The sequence below is a fragment of the Cucumis melo genome, chromosome 1 (genome assembly GCF_025177605.1).
Source record: "Cucumis melo cultivar AY chromosome 1, USDA_Cmelo_AY_1.0, whole genome shotgun sequence".
Taxonomy (NCBI): Eukaryota; Viridiplantae; Streptophyta; class Magnoliopsida; order Cucurbitales; family Cucurbitaceae; genus Cucumis; species Cucumis melo.
In genome coordinates this window covers 12,460,852-12,486,698 of record NC_066857.1, presented here as the reverse complement: position 1 = coordinate 12,486,698, position 25,847 = coordinate 12,460,852, and the positions used below count along the sequence as shown (strand labels likewise).

At 32.1% G+C, this 25,847-nt stretch overlaps 3 protein-coding genes across 3 annotated transcripts; 1 reads left to right on the top strand and 2 right to left on the bottom strand.

Annotated features, from left to right (window-relative positions):
* Positions 1-1,455: 1,455 nt before the first annotated feature.
* On the bottom strand, positions 1,456-9,462 carry LOC103490120 (serine/threonine-protein phosphatase PP-X isozyme 2). Its single transcript, XM_008449485.3, has 8 exons — positions 9,166-9,462; positions 8,321-8,473; positions 3,753-3,815; positions 3,598-3,683; positions 3,338-3,413; positions 2,968-3,236; positions 2,819-2,897; positions 1,456-2,122 (listed from the first exon to the last, which is right to left on the bottom strand). The coding sequence occupies exons 1-8, from the start codon at positions 9,304-9,306 to the stop codon at positions 2,072-2,074; spliced, it is 918 nt and encodes a 305-aa protein (XP_008447707.1). The 5' UTR covers positions 9,307-9,462; the 3' UTR covers positions 1,456-2,071.
* A 5,483-nt stretch (positions 9,463-14,945) lies between these two features.
* On the top strand, positions 14,946-17,297 carry LOC103490119 (syntaxin-51-like). The gene is made up of 6 exons (XM_008449484.3): positions 14,946-15,179; positions 15,501-15,722; positions 15,957-16,162; positions 16,255-16,355; positions 16,480-16,524; positions 16,981-17,297. The coding sequence occupies exons 2-6, from the start codon at positions 15,505-15,507 to the stop codon at positions 17,110-17,112; spliced, it is 702 nt and encodes a 233-aa protein (XP_008447706.1). The 5' UTR covers positions 14,946-15,179; positions 15,501-15,504; the 3' UTR covers positions 17,113-17,297.
* A 326-nt stretch (positions 17,298-17,623) lies between these two features.
* LOC103490117 (V-type proton ATPase subunit e1) lies at positions 17,624-21,102 on the bottom strand. Its single transcript, XM_008449483.3, has 4 exons — positions 20,967-21,102; positions 20,716-20,864; positions 19,502-19,549; positions 17,624-18,030 (listed from the first exon to the last, which is right to left on the bottom strand). Exons 2-4 carry the CDS (start codon positions 20,811-20,813, stop codon positions 17,964-17,966), a joined length of 213 nt encoding a protein of 70 aa, XP_008447705.1. The 5' UTR covers positions 20,814-20,864; positions 20,967-21,102; the 3' UTR covers positions 17,624-17,963.
* Positions 21,103-25,847: the final 4,745 nt, after the last annotated feature.

Here is a 25,847-nt window from a genome sequence, read left to right as displayed (position 1 = left end):
ATAGATTTTTTCTAAATGGGTGATTTTGGACTTTACAAAATATTTAAATTCTCAATTTTGTATAAGTTTTTAATTTTTAGACCTTTTAAAATGCCCTCCAAATAAATTAACAGAAAACATAATCCCTTCGAACAAACCCAAACAAAACAGTCAACCAAACAACCACAGAACAGACCAAATAACAAAATAAAACATCTAAGAACCTAAACTGAATTATTGAAAAATTAGAAAAACTTTCTTTTAAGTAAGTTTTTCAAATCCACACTTTATAGGAAAGTGGGTATAACCCACCACACCTTATCTCGGCCATATCCATCTCTTATATTCAACATTAATAATAAATTAAAAAGAAACTCATAAATTTTATAGCTTATAGTCACATTACACATGTGATTAAATTTCATGTCTATTAAAGTTAATATGTTTAATATTTGATTATCTTACGTACTTAAGGAACACAAAATTGAAAAATAAAAGCTTGTTTGATTACCACTTGCTTATTTGTTATTTGTTTTTATTTTTTAAATTAATCTTCTTCTTTTATATTTTCTTTTGTGATCACGTTTGAATTATAGTTAAGAAAGACTTTATTTAAAGTGATTAAAACCAATAAAGATATTTCTATGATTCAAGGATTAAAACTTCAAAGTCAATCATATATAGCTTAGTGCAATCTTATCTTATGTCCACCAACTTAGGAAATTTTTTAGAAAACATTTAAGTGAAGACAATACATTAATTAAAGAAAAACTTGTGTTAGTTTATTGCTATAGTCTTCACTCTTGGAATCAATTCAAGATGAACAATGACAACATTCCTGAACAATGACAACATTCCCAAGTCATGTTGAATATGGATTTCAAATCTTTTACCTGGAAACAAAGGTTTCTATTTTTGTTATCCACTTTTTATTCATGTTTTCAAAAATCAATTCAAGTTTTAAAAACTATAGGAAAAAAAAAATACTTACCATACATTTGTTTTTACTTTTAGAATAGCTAAGAGTTCAACGTAAACTTCACTAATATGAAATCCATAATTTAAAAATTGAGAAAAGTATATATTTATAAAACATAAAAATAAAAATCTCCTAAACATAACATAGAAAGATTCTTAATCACGACACTGAAAGCTTAGCAGACCAAATAGAAACTTTTATAGTGATTGACCTAAAAGTTGGAACAAAAAAAAGTGACTCAACTTTTAAAATAAAAATTTCCAAACTTTTTTTAAAGTTTTTAATAATTATTTAAAATCTACGTAGCTGTGGCTTTCCCTCTTTGCTCCACATCTTTACTTCTTCACCCTCTTGTACATGACAAATTTCAAAACTTAAACCAATACCCAAACGCACACGCAGAACAACAAAATGTAATTTGGCAACATATCAAGTGTTTAAATTTGACATATAATAAATGAGGTAAAATGTGGGAAGGAGATGTAGACTAGAAATCATATGGCAGAAACTGGAAAAGCCCATGGAAACTATTGGAACAGATTACAAAAATTAAAAAAAAAAAAAAAATGAAGGTGAAGGCCTCAAAAGAGAGAGTAACCCTTGAAAAAGAATTTGGAGTCTCATTTACTTTAGGTCCAAAGTGGCAACAGAACCATATTTTCTTTTCTTTTCTTTCCCCCAACCCCCCCCCCCCCCCCCCCCATTTTTTTTTCTTTTTCCTTTTTTTTCCCCCCTTTTTTCAATTCATCCATTATAATTCAGATATCTTCCCCCTCACAAAGTTCCCATGAAGCACCTCCTTTTGGAAGGCCCCATTCATTAGGCATTAATAATCATATGCCTGGAATCTGCATTTTACATGACAAATTTCTAATGCACTCATTACATGTAAACACATCAAACAACAAATAGAAAAAAACTAAACTCAACCATCCTAACTGATCAGATCACACAGCCTTTTGCTGCTTAACGAATCATCCCTGTCTAAAGGCTTTGATTCTCATGGTGTCGTGCGATTGTTTCTCCACCATGCAACTCCATAATTTTTCTATCGTTTTTTATCGGTTTGAACGTCCATGAAATGATGAGCATTATCTTCTCAACTTTGATATTTCAGAGGAAGTAATCTGGTGCAGGTTTCTTCGCAGGGTTTCCTCTTGATTCCTGTAACATATCAACAATCCAATACAGTGTATGGTAATATCAAACATTTGTCCAATTTCTATGGAAGTACTAATTTGGGGGAACAAGTCAAAGTTAGACAGTTTGTAAGTGAAAAAGAAAAAAAAAACAAAGAACCAACCCTCATTGAGAAAAAAGGAAATAATATCGCTAAATGTTACATTAACAAAATTATTTAGGGTCCATTTAGAAACTATTTGGTCCTGGAAAGCTAAGTCTACAAGTACTCATTCCAATTCTGAATATTTGTTTATCTACTTATTTTAAAAAACTATAAAAACGTAGTTTTTAAAAACATATTATTGTTTTTGGAATTTATTTAAGAAAGATGCAAACTATAGTAAGAAATTAGGAGGAAATAGACTTAATTAAAAACCAAATGGTTACATAATACCAGGGATGCTGAGGCACTTCTTGCATTATGGGCCCCACCCACCCCGCTAACCCAAGGGAAAAGGAAAAGGCTTATATAATTTTCACCCGAGGCAGATGCCAAAAGTTTCAAGCCTTCAACCTAGAACTTAAACCCCTCAAGCATTTCAGTCATTTAACTTTTTTATCACATAAGCAACTGATGTTGCGACTTACTCCTCACTCAGACTATATAACACTTGATAAACAGCAACTAGATTATACTAGAGCAGCGAGGTTCCGGTATAACAAAAATCTTGATCATACCTGTGGAGCAGCATCAAAGACGCAAAATTGCTTGTTAAGGTTCTCATCCAGTTGAAGTATAGCAGCTACATTACCACATCTGAAACAAAATGAAGACTGTTATGACCATTACATGAGCACAAAGTGAGGCAAAGTCTTGACTAGGGTACCTGTAACAATAATTCGGAGCTGACCAAACTGTAACTATCTGATTATTAAACATCCATTTATAACCTTCCATTACCAACTGATGAGCTCGACAAATATAATCAATGTTGTTCGTGTGGTTGAAAGAAGTCACAACACTGCCACCAAACAGGAAACCAGCACCTCGAGGACTCAAACCCCAGCCATCTACAATGTCTTCAGGATCAGACCACAGTAAGTCACACATGGCACCATCATGAGGTACTTCTTGCTTCCGATCAATTGTTCTAATCTGGGGTATATATAAATGAATAAATAAATGGCAGTATACTGCGAACTGAGGACAACCTTAAATATATATAAGAACAAGAGGGAGCAAGGAAGGGTTCTAACTTGATCTAGAGTTGTTATGGCAGGAGACAGACCACCATGGACGCTAAATATCTTGTTTTCAATGAGAGCCGAGAGACTGGTAGATTATTAAAGGAACAAAAAAAACAATTAAGGGAATATGACTAGTACTGCAATAACTGATTTTCAAAATATGCAATAAACGCGACTTCCAATTCATTTTCTCATACGGAAAAGAGAAATATGCCCGGTTGATTCTCTCCTCCTCTCTGTTTAAATGATTAGAACAAAAATTTACAAACCTTAAGTAATCAAAAATATCAGTACAGTATCTCCAAACATTCACTGAGCCATATTTGCGAAGACACTCATCATAAAATCCATAAACCTGAACAGAGAACAAATATTAACAACATAAACAAAGCATTTTATCTACGACAAAATCAAGAAATTTAACCTGTGTGATTTGACGGCTTTCATGATTCCCTCTGATAAGAGTTATTCGATCTGGATATCTCACCTGAAATAAAAAAGTCCACTTTCAGGAAAATTTAGTTGAGCTAAAAAAACAAAATAACCAGGGTAGGCTTTATGGACGAAAATAACATACATGATACCCTATGTTTATCTACAAACTGGTATTTCACATAAACTATTCATACATGTTAACAGGGAAGCATATACCTGTTCCCGCCTCGATAAGGGGAGATGCCGGCCATCTCTCCTTCAATTAAATGCAAAATAATTGCTTTGTAAAGTTACTTGTATGTAATACACTTAATACTAATACTGCCTTCAAGACCTATTTAGAGAGATGAATTGAACAGTGGTTTTTGTTTTCTTTGGACAAAGAACCAAACTTACATTGAGAAAGAATGAAATAAAGAACCAAACTTACATTGAGAAAGAATGAAATAATACAAGGCCATAAAAAGGAAACCCATAAAAGGGAAGTCCCACAGAAGGAAGGGACTCCAATCGAAAGGAATAAGACCTAACATGTATTTACAAAAAGGTCTCATCACCAATACCAGAAAAGAAACATAGAACCTACCAAAAACCTAACATCTTAAGAATCCCTCTCTAAGACTCGGAAGGTTTTATTGTTTATTTCCCTCCAAAGACCACACAGACCAGTGCACACCCCAGCTAGCCAAAGGAACATCCCTCTCTTATCACATAAAAAAACAAGTAATGAAGTACTCCTCAATCATCTCCTTGTGATCTCTTTGTCTGCCAACCTGAACACCAAATATGGCCAACAGTAAGCCCAAATAGACTAGACTGACCAAGCTGGCAACTCCAAAGGATAATCCAAGTCTGCATCCGTTTTTCAACATTGGATACAACAAAACAGTCCTATAAAGGAAGCCACCATCCACAAAATCCTATCAATAGTATTAACATTGTTTTTATTTTTTAGTTTTTAACAATCATTATTATTATATTTATGAGAACTATCAAGAATATTATGATTTCCATAAGATAGAAATCCACCCTAACCCTTTCCTTTTAACTGGCCGAGGATCAAAATAATTTATAAGGCAAACTAAAAGATCATGCTATTCCAGAACAGCAACAGGAGATTTCTCTAGTAAGTATTTGATCTAGTACATATTTTATTAATTTAGTTCGTATTCTTTCTCATCCCAATAAATTGTTTTCTAAACTACTTTTATTGAGGAAAAAAATGATAATTCACAAGGACATACAAATATCCAAGCACGCAAAAAACTCCTCAAAAAGAAGAGTTTCTAACTAAGGAAGATAAAATCTAGAGAATAATTACAGAATAATTACAAAAAAATTTCAAACTTGATGTCCAAAGAGAAACATGGAGCTTCACCAAGGACCAAATATCACCAGGGTTCCTCCACTCCTAGTTGTTTCTCTACCCTGCCAAAGTGCGCTTAGCTGAGTGGTATTGGCATATCTTTTGTCCTAGAAGGTCAAAGGTTCAATACACTACCCTATAGTTGTTGTACCCTATTGTCCCCACACACACACACACACACACACACATCCCTTTATCTTTTGTCCTAAAAAGGTCGAAGGTTCAATAACTCCTCAAATTTTGCATTTCCCCCTATAAGATAATCATGCACCATAAAGAGACATGTTCAGACTTTCAGTGTCAGTAGTTACTAACTTACTAGCAATATAAAATCCAATGTTTGCCTTCAAGGTAAAATATCTACTCATGTCACCAAACTCAATAATATGACATGTTAACGTGCTTTGTGGAAAGCTTTCAAAGATTGCGACCACTTCATGTTTTATCATTCATTCTTATACAAGTTAATACACACTCCAACTTGCCAAAGAAACTTCCCTCTAACACGAAAAGGAGTGTAATAAATGTACTCCTCAATCATCTCCTTATAATCTTTGTGTCTAGCAATCTGAACAGTGAACACCAAGCATAGTCAAAGAGTGAGTTCAAATAGACCGATCAAGCTGATGATCCCAAAGGGTAATCCAAGTCTTCCTCCATTTTCCAACAAGAATAAACAAAACAGCGCTATCAAGGAGGGCACCTTCCACAAAAGCCTATCAATAGTATTATTATTTCTACTTGTGGAGTAATGCAGTTAAGGCTTTGTTAGTTGAATTGTGGTTTGAAAGAAATCAGTGGGTTTTTCACGATAAGCCTTCGAGGCGGGTTGATCGATTTGTGTTTGCGCGTTTAAATGCAACATTGCGGTGCTCTTTATCCAAAACATTTCAGGGTTACTATTTGCAGGAGACTACGTTGAATTGGCAGGCCTTTATTTTCCCTCCAAGTTGATGCTTTGCCCTTCATGATCGGTGGCCGGCTTCTTTTGTTATTTGTCGGATTTTAGTTTCAGTATTGCTTGTTTTTTCTAATGACTTTCTTTGAAGCTTTTGGTCTGTATTGGCTTATATTGGACTAAAGAAAAGAGAATCTTTAGTTCATTTTATTTGTTTCTTTAGACATGACGAGGACACTAAAGGGGAGTCAACCTAGTTGAGATGCCCAAATGTGGGTCGATCTGTCTTTTTCTGCTCTTTGAATAGTCCTCTTGTATCATGAGCTTTTATCTGATTATAATTTATTAATAAAATAGACTTGTTTCCTCTTCAAAGAAAAAAAAGGAGGTTTTTCTAGTTAGTACTTGGTCCAGTGTACTAGTAATGTAGTTTGTATTTCTTCTAATCCCAATAACTCCTCAAATTTTACATTTTTCCTCATCTAATCATGCACCATGAGAGACATGCTTCAGTGTCAGTAACTACTAGCAATATAAAATTCAACGTTTGCCTTCAGAGGAAAAAATCTATTCATTGTCACCAAACTTGATAATAAGGCATGTTAACATGAAAATCCTTCAAAGATTGCAACCACTTCATGCTTCATTATTCATTCTTATATAAGTTAGTTAGCTGCAGGCTAAGATGATTCATAATCAAGGAGAGGAGAACCAAGCTGAATTGAGCTATCTCCCTAGTATATAGACAATAGGGATCAAAGTTGTTAAGCATGATGAAACATAACGGAGGCCAAAGGCCCATTCTTTCACTGCTGTATATTGGCCTTCAAACACAACCACCAACTAGTCCAATCAGATATGCTTGGGGAAGTGGATTTTGCGATATTTTTCTGTTAAATGCCAGTTCATAGTTGCCAGTCTGCTGGCCACTCCTTTGACCATTTGCATGAAGAAATACACACATTTTCAACACAAGGCTTCCAGTGGGCTTGGCAAGAAGATTCTATTTAATTGTTCTCTCTTTTTTTTTTCTTTTCTTTTTCAAATTGAAAAAGTAACTTTTGTTGAGACAAAAATGAAAGAATACAAAGGTGTACAAGAAAAAACCAAGGTCACAAAAATAACCTTCCACTACGGGAACTTCAGCTATGCAAAAAAAAAAAAAAAAAACCTATAGAATAGTTACAAAAGGTCTTCAAAATTGAAATCCACAAAGAAACATGAAAGTAAACAAAAGACAAACAAGACTAGGGTCTTTAACCATCCCTCTAAAAATCCTACCATATAATTGTTTTCAAGCCCTGGTTTGAGTTACAACTACCTAAGTGAGAATTCAGAACATTCCTCTTACTATCAAAAAAAATAGAAAATTAAAATAAAACCACTGAGAATAGATTTTCAAACTTATCGAGGCTTCTGGACTTTTCCATGACTGAACTCATAAGCTTAGAAGATCAAGAATAAAAAACTCTCTGTAATCTGACAGTGAAGGGATAATAATTATGAAGAAACACAATTATGACAACCAATCGCCAACCTGAGCTCAACTCAACTGACATATGTTTGTACTCCAGACAAGAGGTCCCAGGTTCAAATCTCCCCACCTATGCGTTGTATTAGAATACCTTTCCACAACTATGACAACAAGTTCCTAAAACTTCCATAAGTAGAGTGAAAAAACACAACTATGACATTTTTACAAGTTCCTAAGCAATTTCCATACTTAAGAGAGGTATACAAAGGGAACCTTATCCTCTACTTTGTTTCTTCTGATGAAAAAATATGACTGAACATGACCTTTCAGGACCAAAAGTCTTACTCCCCATATCAAGGACAACTTACTCTTTCACCATCTTAGTCTCTCAAATCAAGAACTACTATAAGAATTAATTGGATCCCAACAGACCACAAAAGTAAAACTGATACATGCAACTGTTTCTGTAAAGGTCACCCAGAAAAATAATAATATTATCATTATTATTATCTCCTGCACATTTCCCAGGAATCTCCTATCCCTGGCTTCAAGTTATTGGCAAGATAAGTTTATTGATTATTTTTTTCCTCTGGCTTCATGAAAGCATCTATTAGTAGATATTTAAAAATAAGTCCTCCTGTACAACTTAAAATATTGACTCATATTTAAACCCAATCTTGAAAACCAATAAAACTGAAACCATAACAAAGTGATGTTTAATGATCACGTAATCACTAGAGATGAAATATAAATGTAAGAAGACAATAGTGTAACTGTTGAAAATATTTTTAAAAAATAAAAAATAAAAAAGACAATCACCTTTAGAGCGAGTAATAATAGAAATGTCTCGACTGAGTAAAATCCTCTGTCAACAAAATCGCCAAGAAACAAGTAGTTAGTCTTCGGACAATCGCCTCCGACTTTAAAAAGCTCTTTCATGTCATAAAACTGCCCATGGATGTCTCCACATATCTAAGTAAAAAGAAAAACAGAAAAAGGTTAATTCACATAATTAACAATAAATATTAATCCAAATCTGAAACTAAAGCATAGTTTACAAAACTCCCCGGTCTTGGGGTGGTGTCCTACTCCTTCTGTACTTCAGTGAAATGTTCGTTTCTTATTTTAAAAGAGGGCACAACAATATAGTGGACATGGAAAACGTATTGGTGGCTCTACTTGAACCGTAGACCAAAGCCATCTAGTCTGTTTAATAATATAATATCCACGAAACTATTTAAAGGGTTGCTTAAGCAAGTATGAACAAGTAAGAAGTAGTTGCTTCCATCAACACCAAGATAGTATTCATATCTGCTCATGAACCAAGATAGTATTCAAGAACCAGTCTTTTTTTTCCCCAGAAAGAATGAACCAATATACCAGATTTCCAATTAGCAATCAAAAGACAAAATCTAATATACCAAATAGACCAGAAAAACAAAAACACCAAAAAAGAAAAAAAAAAGTAATAATGAGAAGAATATAAGTTGAAATTTCAAAAGAAGAAAGAAACCCCAAAATCCTCGGGAGGGGAATCGAAATCAGAAACGGAGAAACAGGAAGAATAGAAGAATGAGGAAAGAGTGAGGAGAGTTGATAAAAAGAAGTGGGAAGTGGAAACGAGAATCTGGAGAAAAGGGGGGAAGAGTGTTAAAAGACGTTACAGTAACGGGGGCATCAACTCGTTGAACGTTGCTCTCTTCGACGAGGATTTCCATGGCCTTGAGACAAAGAGCTTTAACTTCAGACTCCTTGAGGGGCTCGCAATTCTTCAACTGCTCAATTTGGCGGTCTAGGTCAGACATATCTCCTTCTCACTGGATCTTTCAACCCTTCTTTCTTCTTCTTTCTTCTTCCTCCTCCTCTTGTTCTAAGAATTTTTCATACACAGCCCCAAGGGAAATTTTTTAGTATATTGTGGTGCTGCTCTCTCTCTACCCCTTCACTTCTTTTTGCAAACCTTTCTTCTTTTCTTTTCTTTTATTTTATTTTATTTATTTATTTATTTTTTTCCTTCTACAATTTGCAAGCCATCACTATTTTTCATTCCACATTATGCGAAATAGTGTGATCATGACCTAAAAGGAACTTAAGATTACATAATGTATCAGTTTTAACTTATCGCCACATAATTTTATGAGAATTTCATTTTGGTTTTAAATTATGAAAATTTTCTATTTTATGGATACGGTTTAAATGTGTTTAAAAGTTTATACGTAATAATATTGCAACTTTTAAAAATATATGAAGGTATTTTGAAATGAAGGGTAAAGTTCAAGAGTAATACAGTAATTGCCATTACAATCCAATTCAATTTTAGTCCATAAACTTTTAGGTTACATTTACCAAACTATAATGAACATTGACGTGATTGTAATGGAATTTCATTGATGAATCAATTATAATATGCTTGAATTGCAAATGTAATTAGATTGCTTTTGATCGCGTTTACAAGATCATGAATTTTGTCACATTTACGGTTATTATTGTCATTATTGTTAGCTCTAAGGAATAAATTATAACATTAACATTAATAGTATATAACGCCCTAAGTTTAGAAGGAACATGAATGAACTGATATTAAATTTAAATGGGAGGGATCTTGAGAACATGAAAGCATGGTTAAAAAAAACTTAAAAGAATTGAAAATTACTATTTATACCAACAATATGCACCTTTCTTTTCAATGGTTCAATCATAAGAATTTCAAATTTTAGTGTGTTTCACATGGAGTAGAATTATGTTAGGTGACCTTTTGGATTTTTTCCTAGCATGCATATGAATCACACGAAGCATGTTGAAAAAACCCACGTTGGTTTTGTGGCGATACTAATTCACTTTTAGAAGTCTTCAAGACATGCAAAAATGACGTTGCTAGGACCCAAGGGAGTGTTTGGACCATCGGTTGTCAAATTCAGAGTTTAAAAAAATTTAGGTCTAAATCGTGGAATTGGAAGTGTTACAGATAGTATTAGAGAGGAACATCTCACTGTAAAATGTGATTTGGGGACAAACCAAGTGAAAGTTGGTAAGCATGTAATACTTCAAGTTTAAAAGCGGGACATAAATGGACTAACGTCTCATTGGAATGAGAGAGATCTTGAAGACATGAAAAGGCATGATTAAAAAAGACTTAAAAGAAGGGTAATATTTGAATGCATCTTGGACATCACCCAATAAGCAAAATCTAACACATGACATATTATGATTCAACAATTTGGTGGGATGTACAAAGATAGATGATGTTGAGAATATACTTTAAGTATTTTTCTTATAAGAATTAAAAGTTACTACATAAATCAACCAACCATGTCACTCCACTTTCGGAAGCTCAATACATTTTTAATATTTAAATTTTGTATGTAATTGATTCTTAAAAGGATTTATTTCTAGTGGTTGAAAACTATGCATGTTTTCTACACCTCTGTTGTGGTTTCTTTGGTTCTTTTTATCTAAACATTTGAAATCTTATTCAAATTCTAAAAAACAATTTTAATAGTTTTTAAAAGATTTACTTGCCTTCTCAAAAAATTTCTAAAATATATATATAAATTAACAAACAAAGAAATTAATACATGAGAGTAGCTATGGATTATATGCTTAATTTTTTAAAACCAAATTATTATTTGAAAAAAAACAGACTGAGCTTTTTCCAAATTTTTAGTTTTTGAATTTGGATCTTACCAATACCAACTTAAGTATGTTGGTAACGTTAATCTAATTGATTTTTTGAGAGAGACTCAATTTAGTTAATTAGAAAAGTAGCAAGCTTTAAGGTTCCCTTAAAGAAAATCAATATCTTTTCAACGTCATATTAATTCATAAATTAACTATATAGTTATGGGATGTGAAACATTTCATATTGCATAACCAAAAGCATTAAGTTGACAAGTTGAAACACTCCAATTAAACTAGAAATCTAATTTAACTAAAAGGCTCTTTTAAGTTAAAGACCTATCATCTGAGATCACTTTGATGGTGCCATCATGGGAGCTGGTTAAAAAATTAAACTCTCATGGTGAGAACACATGCATATTTAAAGCTAAAATAGTGTCAGAGCGTGTCAAAGTTTAAGAAATGAAGTGGGTTGAAAGAAACCCCCTTGTTTTGAGGTCGATTCAAATACGCTAGAAGATATTAAACTCCTTACATAGGAGAAGGTTTCTCTGGTTGAGATTGGGGTTTTCATCCAAGACATTCTTTCTGTAAAGGACTCTATTAATATTGTGTGATTTTGCCATGTTTCTCGAGAGAAGAACAAAGCAACTCATGCTTGACGACTTTGACACCCTCTCAAGGTTTGCTTGTTGTTTCGTAAAGATGCTTTTTCAGATTGTTTTCTTCTTTCTCCTCCAAGATATGGTGGCAATGTGTAGATTGTTGGATGTTTTGTGCTTTGGCCTAAAAAACAAGGACCTGCCATGCAAGCTATGAACATTTGGGAAAAGCATCTAAACACACACACACATAAGACAGCCATGGCCATGGCAATTATCGCTTGTTTGCATTCAACACAACAATTATCACAACAAATTTAGTCTTTTTTGTATGCATTCAAAATTTGATTTCTTGATGACCATGGCAAAAGACTATCAAGAAAAATCTTTCTTGATACAATAAAGATTAATATTTATCTTGACATTCATTATGTCAAGAAAAATACCTATTTTGACGAATAAATACGAAAACTTTTGTATTTATTAGTAAAAAAAGAATCCTAAATCACAAAGGTATCATAGTTCATTCATATTAGTAAAAAATTATGAATTTCTGTGTCGGTTTGTGGTTTCGTTGATGGCCAAAAAAGTCAAGAAAAACCTTTCTCAATAGGCAATTGATAACTTGGGGAAATGCAAGCTATTGTAGCCTTTTAGGTAGATAACCAAGCCTTAATTAACACATGAAAAAGGAAGAAAATGCGCAGTAAAATAGATAAAACAACTTGGTTACGCGTCACAATCTACAAAAGAGCTTTATGCCTGATTATGACGTTTTTCATGTTCATATGCAAGATTTTTAGGGAAAAAAAAGGAGTAGTAGATGAAAAAATGTCAGGCAATCGAGGAGGCGTGTGACCAACAAAGGCAATTAGAAGCACAAAGCTAGGCGTTTCATATCGCTAGAAAACGAAAAGAGTTGGCTGGAATGCAGAAAATGACGAATGTGACTTCTACGACGCAAAGTAGCTTTTTCAGATAATTAATGAAGCCTAGACTATGACACGCCATGTCAATCCTCGCCTAGAAATATGAAGCTACTTTTCCAAGAATAGAGTGTGAAAACTATCGGAGAACAAACTCATTTTCAACCTCCATTTTCCCTCTTTGGTTTAGGTGAAATCTTAGAACAAAGATGAGAGAATTCCTTGTTTGCTTCCTCTCAGTATATAGGCAAAAATCAGAGTCAATGAGTATGCGAAATCATACTCTACAGCTGAACACATTTCCCTGTACTTTCATTTGTAATTTTTTTTTTATTATATTTGTGATTTAAACAACATGGCAAATAGGCCTAGAGCTTTATTTACAAATGCAATGTATTTCTAGAAATGTTAGAGAATTTGAAGTGTCCATGAGGAATAATTAATGTTAGAGAATCTGGATGTGTGCGCTATTTATCTTGTTTAGTTAAATGCAGTCATTAATGTCTTGTCTTATTCGAAAAAAGGGATAAAGTGTCATTGTTGTCACTTGACACGTAATTTTGTATGATTCATTTCATTCATGCATACTAAGTTGTAATTAAGTTAAAAGAGACTTAGCTGTGTTGTTTGTAATAGATTTGAAAAGGACTTGAGATTTGTAATAGTGTTGCCTGGCTGAGACTTAATAGGTTGTCCAATGGTTGGGTAAACCTGAAGGTGTTTTATAAAGATTTAAATTATTGTTTTCAAGTTTAGACATTTGTTTTTGCACTTTATGTCCAAGTTTATTAAAAAAAGATAGATAAGAGTTACAGTTTAAGTAGGGTCGGTAGGTGTCATTAGGAGAAGAACAATGTCGATCGGCTTTATGCCACATGTCGGGCCTAGTGAGGAGGCGCTTTAGGATGTGGTATGATAGATTAGGGCTTTAAAAAAGGGAGAAGAAATACATACATAATTGAAGAAACAAATTGCTTTCCCCTTAAGAGAAAGAATGAAGGAGGGGAATAGGAGAAGAAGAGATGAGGAGAAGATGATAAAACGTGAAGCAAGCGAAGAGGAGAAACCTAAAAGAAAGAAACAGAAAGAGAAAAGAAGAACAGTGGAGAAGAGGAGAAGAAGACGATAAAAAAAAGAAGCAGACCAAGAGGAGAAATTGTGCAAAAGAACAATGGAGAAGAGGAGAAGAAAATTGGAAGAAGATGAGAAAAAGAGAAGTAGCGGAAAGGAGAAACCTAAAAGAAAGAAACAGAAGAGAGAAGAGAAGAACGTTGGAAAAGGGCAGTTTTGGAATAATTAAAAGTTTAAAATAGAAAATATCAACCAAAATTAAAATCTTGCTATATTTATAAAATTGAAAATGTTGGTGCTATTATTGCTAAAACATATTTTCATAGTGCCACCCAAAACAATTCCCCTTATTGTTACTAGGAGACAGTACAAAAATGACAAAATGGACAAAATATTTATACTTTATGTCAAAATCAAGTTAAATGAGTTTTTGTTCTTGATTTTTTTATTTTTATCCTGAAGTGCAAATAGTTTTTAAATAAAAATATCTTATTTATTATTGTTGTTGTTTCGCAAACTAATAGTTTAGAATAAATCTCTATGTATTATATTTGTTGTATTGGTTTTTTCTTTCCAATTAAGTTATGGTTAACATTTACAATGCAAATTTGTATCATATACTATATAAGTTTTTTCTCCACTCGTATAAGTCTTTAACTATCACTTAAACTCGTTAATAACAAAATCAGGAAAAATTTTCTTTAATTTCACAAATTATGAAAAAATGAATCTTTAATGCCAAAAAATCTAACAAATAATACCTATTAGTAAAAAATTTATGAAGCTTATACTCTTAAAAAAAAAAATCAAATTCATTCTTAAACTTTACGAGAAGTTTATTACATCCTTAAATTTTCAAATTTTAGTCCAATATATATTCGTAGAATTTAATATGTTAAACACAAAACTTAAAACTTGAAAGTCGATAGAGTATAACATTTTAAATTTAAACTACTAACCGGTTAATGGGAAAATAGTAGATGTAGAACTATACCTAATTCAAAAATGAAACCAAGTCTTCTTTTTCCCAAGTACATTGTAGCGGCTAAACTCAAATATTTATAAATCAAACTATGAATAATTAATCCAACACTTCAACTCTCAGACATACTTATGAATTTGAATCATAAAATAATTTATTTTCGAACCATTATGATGATTACACGTGGACATGGGACCCACGGTTTCCCTTGCTATGCGATGTTAGGTTCCAATAATCTCAAGCAACACTTCCTTTTTTCAATTACCTTTTTCATTTTGATTTTTTCCTTTTAGGGATTGATTGATTTCCAATCCAAATTTCGGAGAGCCAAATTCCGACGTTTTGATTTTCGATTCCGATTGATCGACGAACGTTGGTCGCCGGCGGTGGCTGATTTGTATCTTCTTCCATTTCTATTCAATTAATTCCCCATACAATTGGCCACAGCCGCCCGTTGAATTCTCCTCGTCTTTTTCGAACGGGTAAATTCCCTTTCCTTATGATTATAATTTCGGTGTCGTCTGGTAGTTCGATTAATTCCTTCTTCTGGGCAATTTTCGCTGTGTTTGTTTGTTTGTTCTATGTATCTGTTGATTTCAGGGTTTGATTCTATGGGGTTTTTTTTTTTTACCTCAATTTCCATGTTTTTTGTTTGCCTTTGGTTTGTTTATGGACGGAAATATTTGATCCGTCAGTTGATCAATTTGTGGGTGACTCTTCTACATCATTAGAAGGGTTCAGCTCTACCTTGTCTTCTGCTCGGACGAACTAGCTGATTATTTAATGTGGTGTTTGGATTGAAGGTCAATGGCGTATACTTTGGAATCATGGACGAAGGAATACAATGAAGCTTTGAAACTCTCTGAAGATATCAATGGCATGATTTCTGAGAGAAGTTCACTTGCTGCATCTGGACCGGAAGCTCAGCGTCATGCCTCAGCTATACGCAGGAAGATCACAATATTGGGTACCAGACTTGATACCTTGCAGAGTCAATTACCCAAACTTCAAGGAAAGCAACCAATGTAAGCCATGTTACTTCTTATTGTTTCCCTTTTCCAAAGTTTCCAAATAGACAGGCACAGGAATACCAATATGTTTGCGTAATTCGTTGTAGTTTAAGTCAGAAAACAATGCTCATCTTTATATTTGATGTGGTTATCTAACTCTGTACTTAAGTGGTAACGTTTTTGGTAATTGGCATTGGGGGTTCATATGTTTCTGGATGGCGTATTATATCTGTATCCTTTGGTTTGTAGACCAGAGAAAGAGATGAACCGCCGCAGGGATATGATTGGAAATTTGAGATCAAAGGCTAAGCAGATGGCTTCAGCTTTGAACATGTCTAACTTTGCCAACCGGGATAGCTTACTTGGCCCAGAAATAAAGCCAGCTGATGTCATGAACAGAACAGAAGGCTTAGATAACCGAGGTCTAGTTGGTTTTCAACGACAAATTATGAGAGGCAGGTTTATTTGTTTGAAGTTTTTAACTCAATGGAAAAATTTTCACCACTATGAATCTCTCCTAATGTGAAAGTGTGGATCTTTGGAGCAGAGCAAGATGAAGGCCTTGAGAAACTGGAAGGGACTATAATTAGCACAAAACATATTGCATTAGCTGTCAATGAAGAACTTAACCTTCACACGAGACTTATTGTATGTCTTTCGATCATTTGTTATGTTAATTCATTTGTTGATTTACTTGATTTCTATTCAACATTTCTCATTAAGTTAATTCTTGTTATCATAGTCTTGTTTTTAAGTCTGTTCAATGGTGCAGGATGATTTGGATGAACATGTCGATGTTACAGATTCCCGATTACGGGTATGAATCTCTTGTTCTAATTATTTTTTAACACAATGGTTGTTTTGTTGTGTACTATATAACTGTGAGTGGATACACCTTGTTGGGTAAGATAGACTTAGTATACGAATGGGCAGAGTGAAGAAGAAAGGAACAACGAATAGATAGTAAAAGTAATTTTTCCTCCTAATTTTCAAATTTGGAAGGTTATTCTTAGAAATTTAGTTGGTAAATGTTACCCTTGTGAAAATTTCTGGCTCATCCTCTGGACAGATTGGATCTCCTAACTGGTGAGTATCAGTCTAGTGTTTGGAAATCTCGACGGTTCAAACTTCCTCGAAGTCTATACTATCATTATTGGTCATTCATTGCATTAATTTGTCTCTTTTGCTTCCCTTTTCTGATCGATTAAATTTATAAGGGTAGCATCTTTAATCATTGCATTAATTTATGAATTTGTGCAATTGATTAAAACAGCGAGTGCAGAAGAGGCTGGCAATATTGAACAAGCGGACCAAGGGTGGTTGCACTTGCATGTCAATGATTTTATCAGTTGTTGGGATCGTCGTTCTCATTGCTGTCATATGGCTACTGGTCAAGTATTTGTAATTCACTATGTCTTGGTGTGAATTCGCTTGAACATAGGCTTGTGGTGTAACATTCTGATATATGTTTTTTTCTTGCGAATTTGTGTTTTCTTTTTCCTTATTTTACTAATGTGGAGTGAAGTCCATGATATTGAAGCGATTTTGGACTTGTATATTTTCAGTTTAAGCAGTTTTTGTGATTGCCAACTCTTCATCCTCTTGCTCTAAATATTAGTGGTTTGTGATTAAATTAAAGTTTTCAATGGCTCACAAGTAGGAGATAATTTGTTAAAATGCCTTATTTATTTATTATTATTTTTTAATCTTTTCACGAGGCTGTTACTAGTTTTTCTTCAACAATACATATCTAAAGAATAAAAAACAATTGCACTTAATTGCACCATTTTTTCAGTTTTTTTTTACAAACGAGAATGAAAAGTAATTCAATAGAGAATTTTGTTGCCTGCACCTAATTAATATGGAATGAAATCACAACTAGATGATTTGAAACTATTTTAAAGCGAAAGCATCACTTCATTAATAAATGATATTATTATTGATAAAAGTTGAAGAATGAAACAAACAGCCCCAACCACAAAGTATCTAATTCACAAATGGAGATTTGTAATAAGTAGCTATGAATAACAGTCCATCGTCCAAAAATTCTGACGAAGAGTAATTAAAAAACAGCACTCAAGAAGCCCGATTGAAGGTCATCTTCAAATTATGAATTGCACAGATTCAACCTGGAAATGCAACATAGATACATGGAATCTGAAAAATAGAACATATCTTTAGGGTTGATCAGCAGCAACCCACGATGATTTAAAATTCATAAGACAACTTGTAGTAGAGGTTCCCAAAATAAATACTTCACTCCGAGTCATTCAGAATGGGAACAATAAGTGGCTTCATTTGTGCAAGATATACAATTGCCCACCTAGATTCAACAAATGCAAAGAAAAAACATCGTCAGTCATTACACATTTTACATATTTAGTGTTTAGTAATAGTAATAAAATAATAGATACTGTGGCAAGAGTAGCCCAGTTGATAGATTCAATAACAGGATTCAGAAAGTGATTGTGTATTGCTACAATGCGTTGAAGATATATTATCTGAAAGAATACTCCATAACAGACATAGAGACTATTCTTTCCCTAATTTTTGAGTCTCTTGAACAAAATGTCAGGAAAAACCATGGGTGAAAATTAAACCTAGAGGCTTATTGATGCTAGGCTGGGTTATGAAAGGCTTGTTGATGTTAGGCTGAATCATTTCATAATGAGAAGCCTATATTCTATAATTGCACAATCTGGTTAGATGGAGATGAAAAAATCAGAAAATGGTAGCCAGTCAATTTTAGATGGAGTCCAGTACAATGACAAGGATTTGGTAAGTTTTTCTGACTGAAACTTCATCAAAGATTTGAACATTTCAGTAAAGAGGCACACGGAGGTCCATTGTCAAAAAAGTCAGATAAATAATACTGTGCACAACCCCATCCAACGTGATCTACCAATAGACATTTCATAAAGAAAAAGTTGGACAATGGGCTGATTTGTACACCTTTTACTCCTTTGGTATCAACAAGTATCCAAATTCATGATTTAACCACAGGGTTGATTGGTGCATGATTCCAAAATCTTGCAAGCAATCGATATAAGAAATATCTTAACAAGTATCTATTTTGTGGACTCACAATCTAAGATTGTTTCCTTATTTTTATGACTCTTTTGTGCACGTTCAGTATCCCTGAGTAAGTAAAAGTATCAAACCTATGAAAAGTAATCCTACCAAGTCCAAATAATATTTCACTAACTCATACACTATAGCAGATGTACGATTTGTTTTCTCCACCTAGTTGCATCTTCCTTCACTAAGGAAAAACCTTACTAGTTATTAGAGCTTCAATCTCCAAGAAATCAAAGGTTTGTTGCTTTAGGCTGCAACTTGAGTTTGTTTGGGTTGCTGTGACGCATAATAGAGACAGTTGCTCCTTGGTTGAGGAAATTTGATGAACTCTCATTTTCCAGATAAGGGAGGAGTTTTGTGGTTGGCTTGTTGTTTTGCTATCTTGTTGGGAGAGTGTGGCTTGAGAAGAATAGCAAAATTTTTAGAGAGCTGGAGAAGCCTTCAGTAGAGGTGTGGAAGGTGGTGAGATTTGATGCATCCTAAATTCCTAATGGGTGTCTGCCTTTCAAATTTTTTGTAATTAACAACTCGTTTGTATTCTTTTGAATCGGATTCTTTCCTACAGGTGAAGATTCCTTTTGTGCACTTTGAGTTCCCTTGTACACTCTTTCATTTTTCTCAATGAAAAATAATCATTTGTCCCCTAACGTAACAAGCAAATCTTATTGCACAAAGGAAATTAGTGGTTATCAAACTTAAGACACAAAAAAACTTACATCATCCAGCAGCATATTGTTGCAGTAATGATCAAAGTAAGATGAAACCTGCATTGAAGAATTGAAAATTAGCCAATGCATGAGTGCAATGCAAAATTATAAAAATACTTCGAAAAACTATGCATATGCCTCAAGGGGTTAATGGTTAAAAAATAACATGACTATTCAATTGTTTGAATGGCTAAGAGGTCTTCAAATAAGTATTAAGATCCCAAGGAAGTCAGATGCATGATCAATAGTCTTTCCTAATTTTTGTTGTGAACCATTAAGTGCCTGATGGAGCAAGCAAATTTGACCATGTAACGTAAACTCTAAATATGAAGTTTCAGAGACTACCCACATATAACCTTTTTAAGGAATTGAAGAAAACTAGGCCGCTATAAGACTTAATAAGAGGCTTTCATCTCTCATATCAACACTGTTCCAAGGGTGAGTATTGATGTGGCTGCAAAGACTAGCAACCAGAGAGAGGCTAGAAAAACAAGCATTAACAATGTTTTAGCAAGCACATTTTATGTTCTGGTCAGTTGTCAAATCACAAAAAAATTTATCATCAAGCTTACCAATGATATACCCTCGACACCAAAATAGAAAACATTTGTATAATTAGACCAAGAACAACACAGTTCGACAAGATAAATTTCAATCAATCATTTTCCAAAATGACTTTACGTTTCCTCAACTAAAGTAACAACATTTTATAGAAATCCTGACATCCTTCATTAACCCGATCGAGAGTTTTCAAATTTCACATCTTTTGTCAATATTGTTCCATCTACTCAATCTCCCATACATCTTCCCTAATTTTGAACATTGCTATCTTAAATCCTAGAATCTCATATTACAATATTAATAGCACTTGATACCAGCTTAGACAATACAAGCGCCTAAATCTTCAGTAAAAAAAAATGGCAGTCATTGGATAAATAAATATATATTATAAAAAGAAGATTAAATGTCTAAATTCCAATAACACAAGAATTTAGAATCAATAGTGCGCATTGGCAACAGTAACACCTAATCATAATGATTATGAGCAACAAAACTTTACGAACTTGCATGGAATATGAAAATCGAGCATAGTTATAAGCAAAAACGAATACTTTATGACCGAGTTAAATGATGTATCAGCTGAATTAATTTCCTCTAGATCCACAATCCAACACAATTATGAAAATAGAGAAGGGGAATCGATAAAGAACAAGAGAGTTTACAAATTAGTCGAAGCGCCTCTATTACAGCAAATTAGGGTACAAAAACATGCGATGACTCCAATCACGGCGAAAATCAGGGATGTGACCAAGAATCCCATTGTTAATCCCCTCTGTTCGACCTTGACCGTGCAATCGAAAGATCAAAACCTCTGCAACCAAAAGAAGAACAGGGAAATTAGGATGTGGATTGAATTAAACAAACAAAAGGGGCAGAAGAGAAGAATCTGAAAAAAGGGGATTCGTCCGATTACCAAGAAACAAGATGAAGAATTGTGGGAATCATAAAGCATCTCAAAAAAATTTGAAGACGAAGAAGAAAGTAGATCTGAAATTAATCGGAATCTGTATTCTGTGGACGTGAAAACTAATTGGGTCGGATCGTACTACACAATGGGCCCAATTTGATTGGGCCCTCTAGGCCCAGACAAATATTTTCTCTTTATCATAGAATTAAGATTTAGCAACATTCTACTCAATAATAACAATGCAACAACAAATATTTATAGAATCACAGTATAAATTATATTATGAAATTAAATGAGATGAATGTTACGATATGAAATTGAATAGGTTATGAATATCTATATTTATAATATATCATTATATTTACGATATTTGTATCATTTTGAAACTTCTTCTTTTTTCAATTTTAGAACAATATAATTTTTTATTATAATTTCTCAATTTACTATTAGTTACGTCAATATTTTATTCTATTTTTTGAAATATCATTAATTACATTCTTTCTCATCCATAATTCTTAAAATTTTTAATTCTTTTATGAATTTCAACTTTGTTTTTGTTATTTTATTAATTTGGTTGATATCCGTTTATGAAATTGATGTTTTCTTTTTCACTTTTAGAATTCATATATTTTCTCCTATATTTATGGTTAGAATCTATACATCATCTTCATTGAAACTTCAAGTTTATGTCGAATATATAGAAAAGTTTAAATATATGCTCTTAATATATATCACATTAACGGGTTCTAATAGAGGCCTAAACAATTGAGCACACGAGGAAACAGACCAAGACAACTAATAATTTGGAAAGCTTAATTACCAACCGATTAGATTCTGGATGTTTTATGACAAGATGAAATTAACTCACAAAGCAAACCATAAATTCAAGTCTTAATTGTGATTTATGCACATAGACGCTATTATCTCTAGTAAAGCATAGAAATGGCAGATGGTTGATCAAGCCAAAAAGTAATTTCTAAGCATGCAACATCAAATTACTTGAAGAGTTAGTAAAGTCCAACATGAATTCAAAATAAACAATTCTCTCAAACCAATGCAAATCAGTTCAATCAGATTCATTGTAATTGAATAAAAGTAAAATGCTAAATAACATGAATGAGATAATTGAGTACCTTATTCTGATAATACTATGGATATGGTTCAACTTGTATATATTTGATACAAATACAATAATTCAAACACATTCGTGTAGGTGACATGTGAGTGAAAGTATCTTATGCAATGAGTTTGCATAAGACCGGATCACAAAGTAGTAACTCTGTTACCTAATTAGGCTTCTATTTCATTTAAGATAATCTAGACAACTTCGTCTTAATCATGAGTGTATTATGAACTTCTGTTCGCAAGAGATTGTCTTTTGATTTGTACAGGTGAGAGTGGCCAATTTGCTCACTCAATATGCTTACAATTTTGGGGACAAGACCAAGTGGGGAATTGAGAACATAATTACATAAGATGGAATTCACTTCTTCCCAACTTTAGGGTAAGCAGATGAATGTTCCCTTAAATGATATCTCGTAGACTTAAACAAAGAGCCCTACCCTCTTTATGGCACGAGAGGCTGAATTTCTGCTTATTGGTTGGACTATAAATATGTTGTTCATTAGAGAAGTACCGGTATTTAAGTACAAAAAGTAACCCACGGGTAAAATGGTAATTCGACCCAGCTGGGGTTGTCGACACTTGTGAAGGATTAACTTACTGTTATTGGTCTATATCCGTGAACAAAAATATGAGAAGAGTTCAAGTGTGAGTCTTTAGTGGAGTGTACACACAGTTAACAAATATTTGATTAATGTGGTTAATGAGTTTAACTAATTAATCTCATATTGTTGTAGCTTCTGAATCTTTAGATTCATTAGGTCCCATTCTTAGCTCGTAAAGGTTAATGAGGTTAATATATGTTGATTGTAATTTAAAATGTTCAAATTTATTTTGGGAATTAATATAATATATGGTGATATGGTATAATATAAAATTAATTTTTTAATTAAACTTTATATTATAAATTTAAGGGGTCTTTTAAAAAATATAACAAAGTGGCAAAATATTTACATTGTATAGAACAATTCTAAAAATGGAAAAAGTGCATAGGCCCGCCATGGAAAATACAAAAAATGCCCCATCAACAATGCGCGTAATATATTTGGTAAGACACGTAATATATTTGGTACACGATCGTTTAGATTTGACTATTGTTTGGTACACGATCGTTTAGATTTAGTTTTTCAATTATATCATTTAATTTGATTACATGATTATTTAATTAATTAGGTTACACGATCGTTTAGATTTGGTTACGAGATCGTTTAGATTTGACTATACGATCTTGACATCTAAACGAATTTTTTTTTAAATTTGGTACATGATCGTTTAAATTTGGCTAAACGATGTTTTTTAAGATTTTTTATACACAATCTTTTATATTTGGTTACCATAATCTAAATGGCTAAACGATTTTTTTTAAGATTCTTTATACACGATCTTTTAAATTTGGTTACCCTAATCTAAACAACGTAAAAAAAGAAAAGAAGAAAGACGATGCATGCAGCGAATGAAAAAAAAAAAAAAGAAAAAGAAGAAAGAACAAGAAAGACATGCACGCAGCAAAAAAAAAAGAGAAAAATAAGAAAGATGATAGAAAGAAATCAAATTTTGGTTACCCAAATCTAAACGAAGTTAAAAAAGAAGAAAGATGGAAAGAAATGACAGCAAAATAAGAAGTAAAGGAGGAAGACGATAAAAAAATCGCAGAGAGGAGAAGAAAGACAGAAGAGCAAACCTAAAATATTTTAAAAATGATTAACTTCATGGGTTTTGTTATAGAGGTCGTAAATATTTTAGTAGTTTGATATATTAATGAACATTAATATATCAAACTACTAAAATATTTACGACCCATATAACTTATAAGTTTAATTTATAGATATGATTTAAAATTAATTTATAGGAGAATAAATTATTTGAATGAATTCAAATATTAATTAAATATGAATTAGATTCATTTTAAAACTATATGTTAAAAATTTAATTTGTATCTTAAAATTGATTAAATTAAATTAAATTAATTAAATTAAAACTAGAAAAATTTTTATAAATAGAATAAAACACCAAAATATTTACGGTCCGTGTAATAAAATCAAAAAGCACATGAAGTCGACTATTTTTTTAAATATTTCAGTTTTGCCATTCCTTTCCATCTTCTTTTTTCTGCAATTTTTCTTTTCCTTTCCAATCGTCTTTTTCTCTTATTCTTCTGCAATTTTTCTTTTATTATTTTTTCAAATAGTTATTTGGTTCAAGATCGTGTACCAAATATAAAAAATCTATTTTTTAAAATCTTTTTTTCAAATTGTTATTTGGTTGTTTAAGATCGTGTGTCAAATATAAAAGATTAGAAAAATTTTGTTGGGATATTGGGTAGCCAAATCTAAATGCTAAATCTAAACGATCGTGTATAAAAAATAGCCAAATCTAAACGATCATCTACCAAAGAATCTTAAAAAAATCGTTTCGATTTGACTACCCAAATTTAAACGATCAAATCTAAACGATTGTGTATTAAAGAATGGATAAATCTAAACGATCGTTTACCAAAGAATCTTGAAAACAAAAATTGTTTAAATTTGGCTAAATTTAAACGATCAAATCTAAACGACCGTATACCAAATATAAATGACTGTATACCAAATATAAACGACCGTGTACCAAATTTGATTGTGTATCAAGTATAAACAATTGTGTACCAAAAAATCGAAAAAAAATGTAACACCCCATGAGTTTATGGAACTTATTATGGGGAAATTATGGAATTTATTTGGTGTTACATTAATTAAAATTCGAAGTTAAGGAATGTATTTGGTTTATTGTGTTGGATTAATTAAATATATATACATGGGTGTGTATATTTAATTAAAGATTATGGAGTTCGATAGAAATTGTTATTAATTAAGACATGAGAGCCCGGTATCCCGAGTTTTTTGAAGATTAGAACTTTCGATGACGAAAGTTTTTTAAAGAAGGGAAGATTGTAAAGCCTCAAAATTAAGATAATTTTGTAGTTAATTATCTTAGTTTTGTTTAATTAGATTTAATTTATTGGACGTTATTTTGAATTCATTTAATGATAATTATTTGATTTTGTGGAAATTAGAATTAATTAAATATTTGTTGGATGAATATTTAATTAACTAAAGGTTCTGACTTGTGATGTTGAAATTGAATTAAATTAAATTAAATAATTATGGATGTTATTTAATTAAATTGTAGAGGGGAAATTTTGTTGGAGATTTGATAATTATATGTATACGTGGAAATATAAATATAATTATAATGGGAAAGGAAAGATAATTATATTTGTTGAAATATAATTATTTATTGTATTTTGAAAAAAAGATATTTATTAAGGAAGAAAAAAGAAAATATTTATATTTTGAGAAAATATAACTATTTGTAAAAGGATAATTATTTTGGAGAAAAATAAATATTGATTCTGAAGAGAAGGAGTTATGATTGGGTAAACAAGGAAAGAGAATGAATTTGATTTATTTAAAAGGAAAATTGATAATTATATATTGAAATATAATTATTGGAAAAAGGATGTAAAATTATGTTTATTAATTATGTTAAATTATTTGGGTGTTATATTAAAAATTGAAGCTAAAATTTAATAGTTGGGTTAAGATAATTCATGTTGGAATTTATAAGTGATTTATTGGAGAAGATTTGGTTGATTAAAAGAATTGAAGATTTAAATAAATTTGAGATATTGGAGTAAAAAGTTGGTTTGGTGGAATTTGATTTAATTGAGTATATATATATATATATATATATATATATATATAATTAATTAATTAATAATTTGGA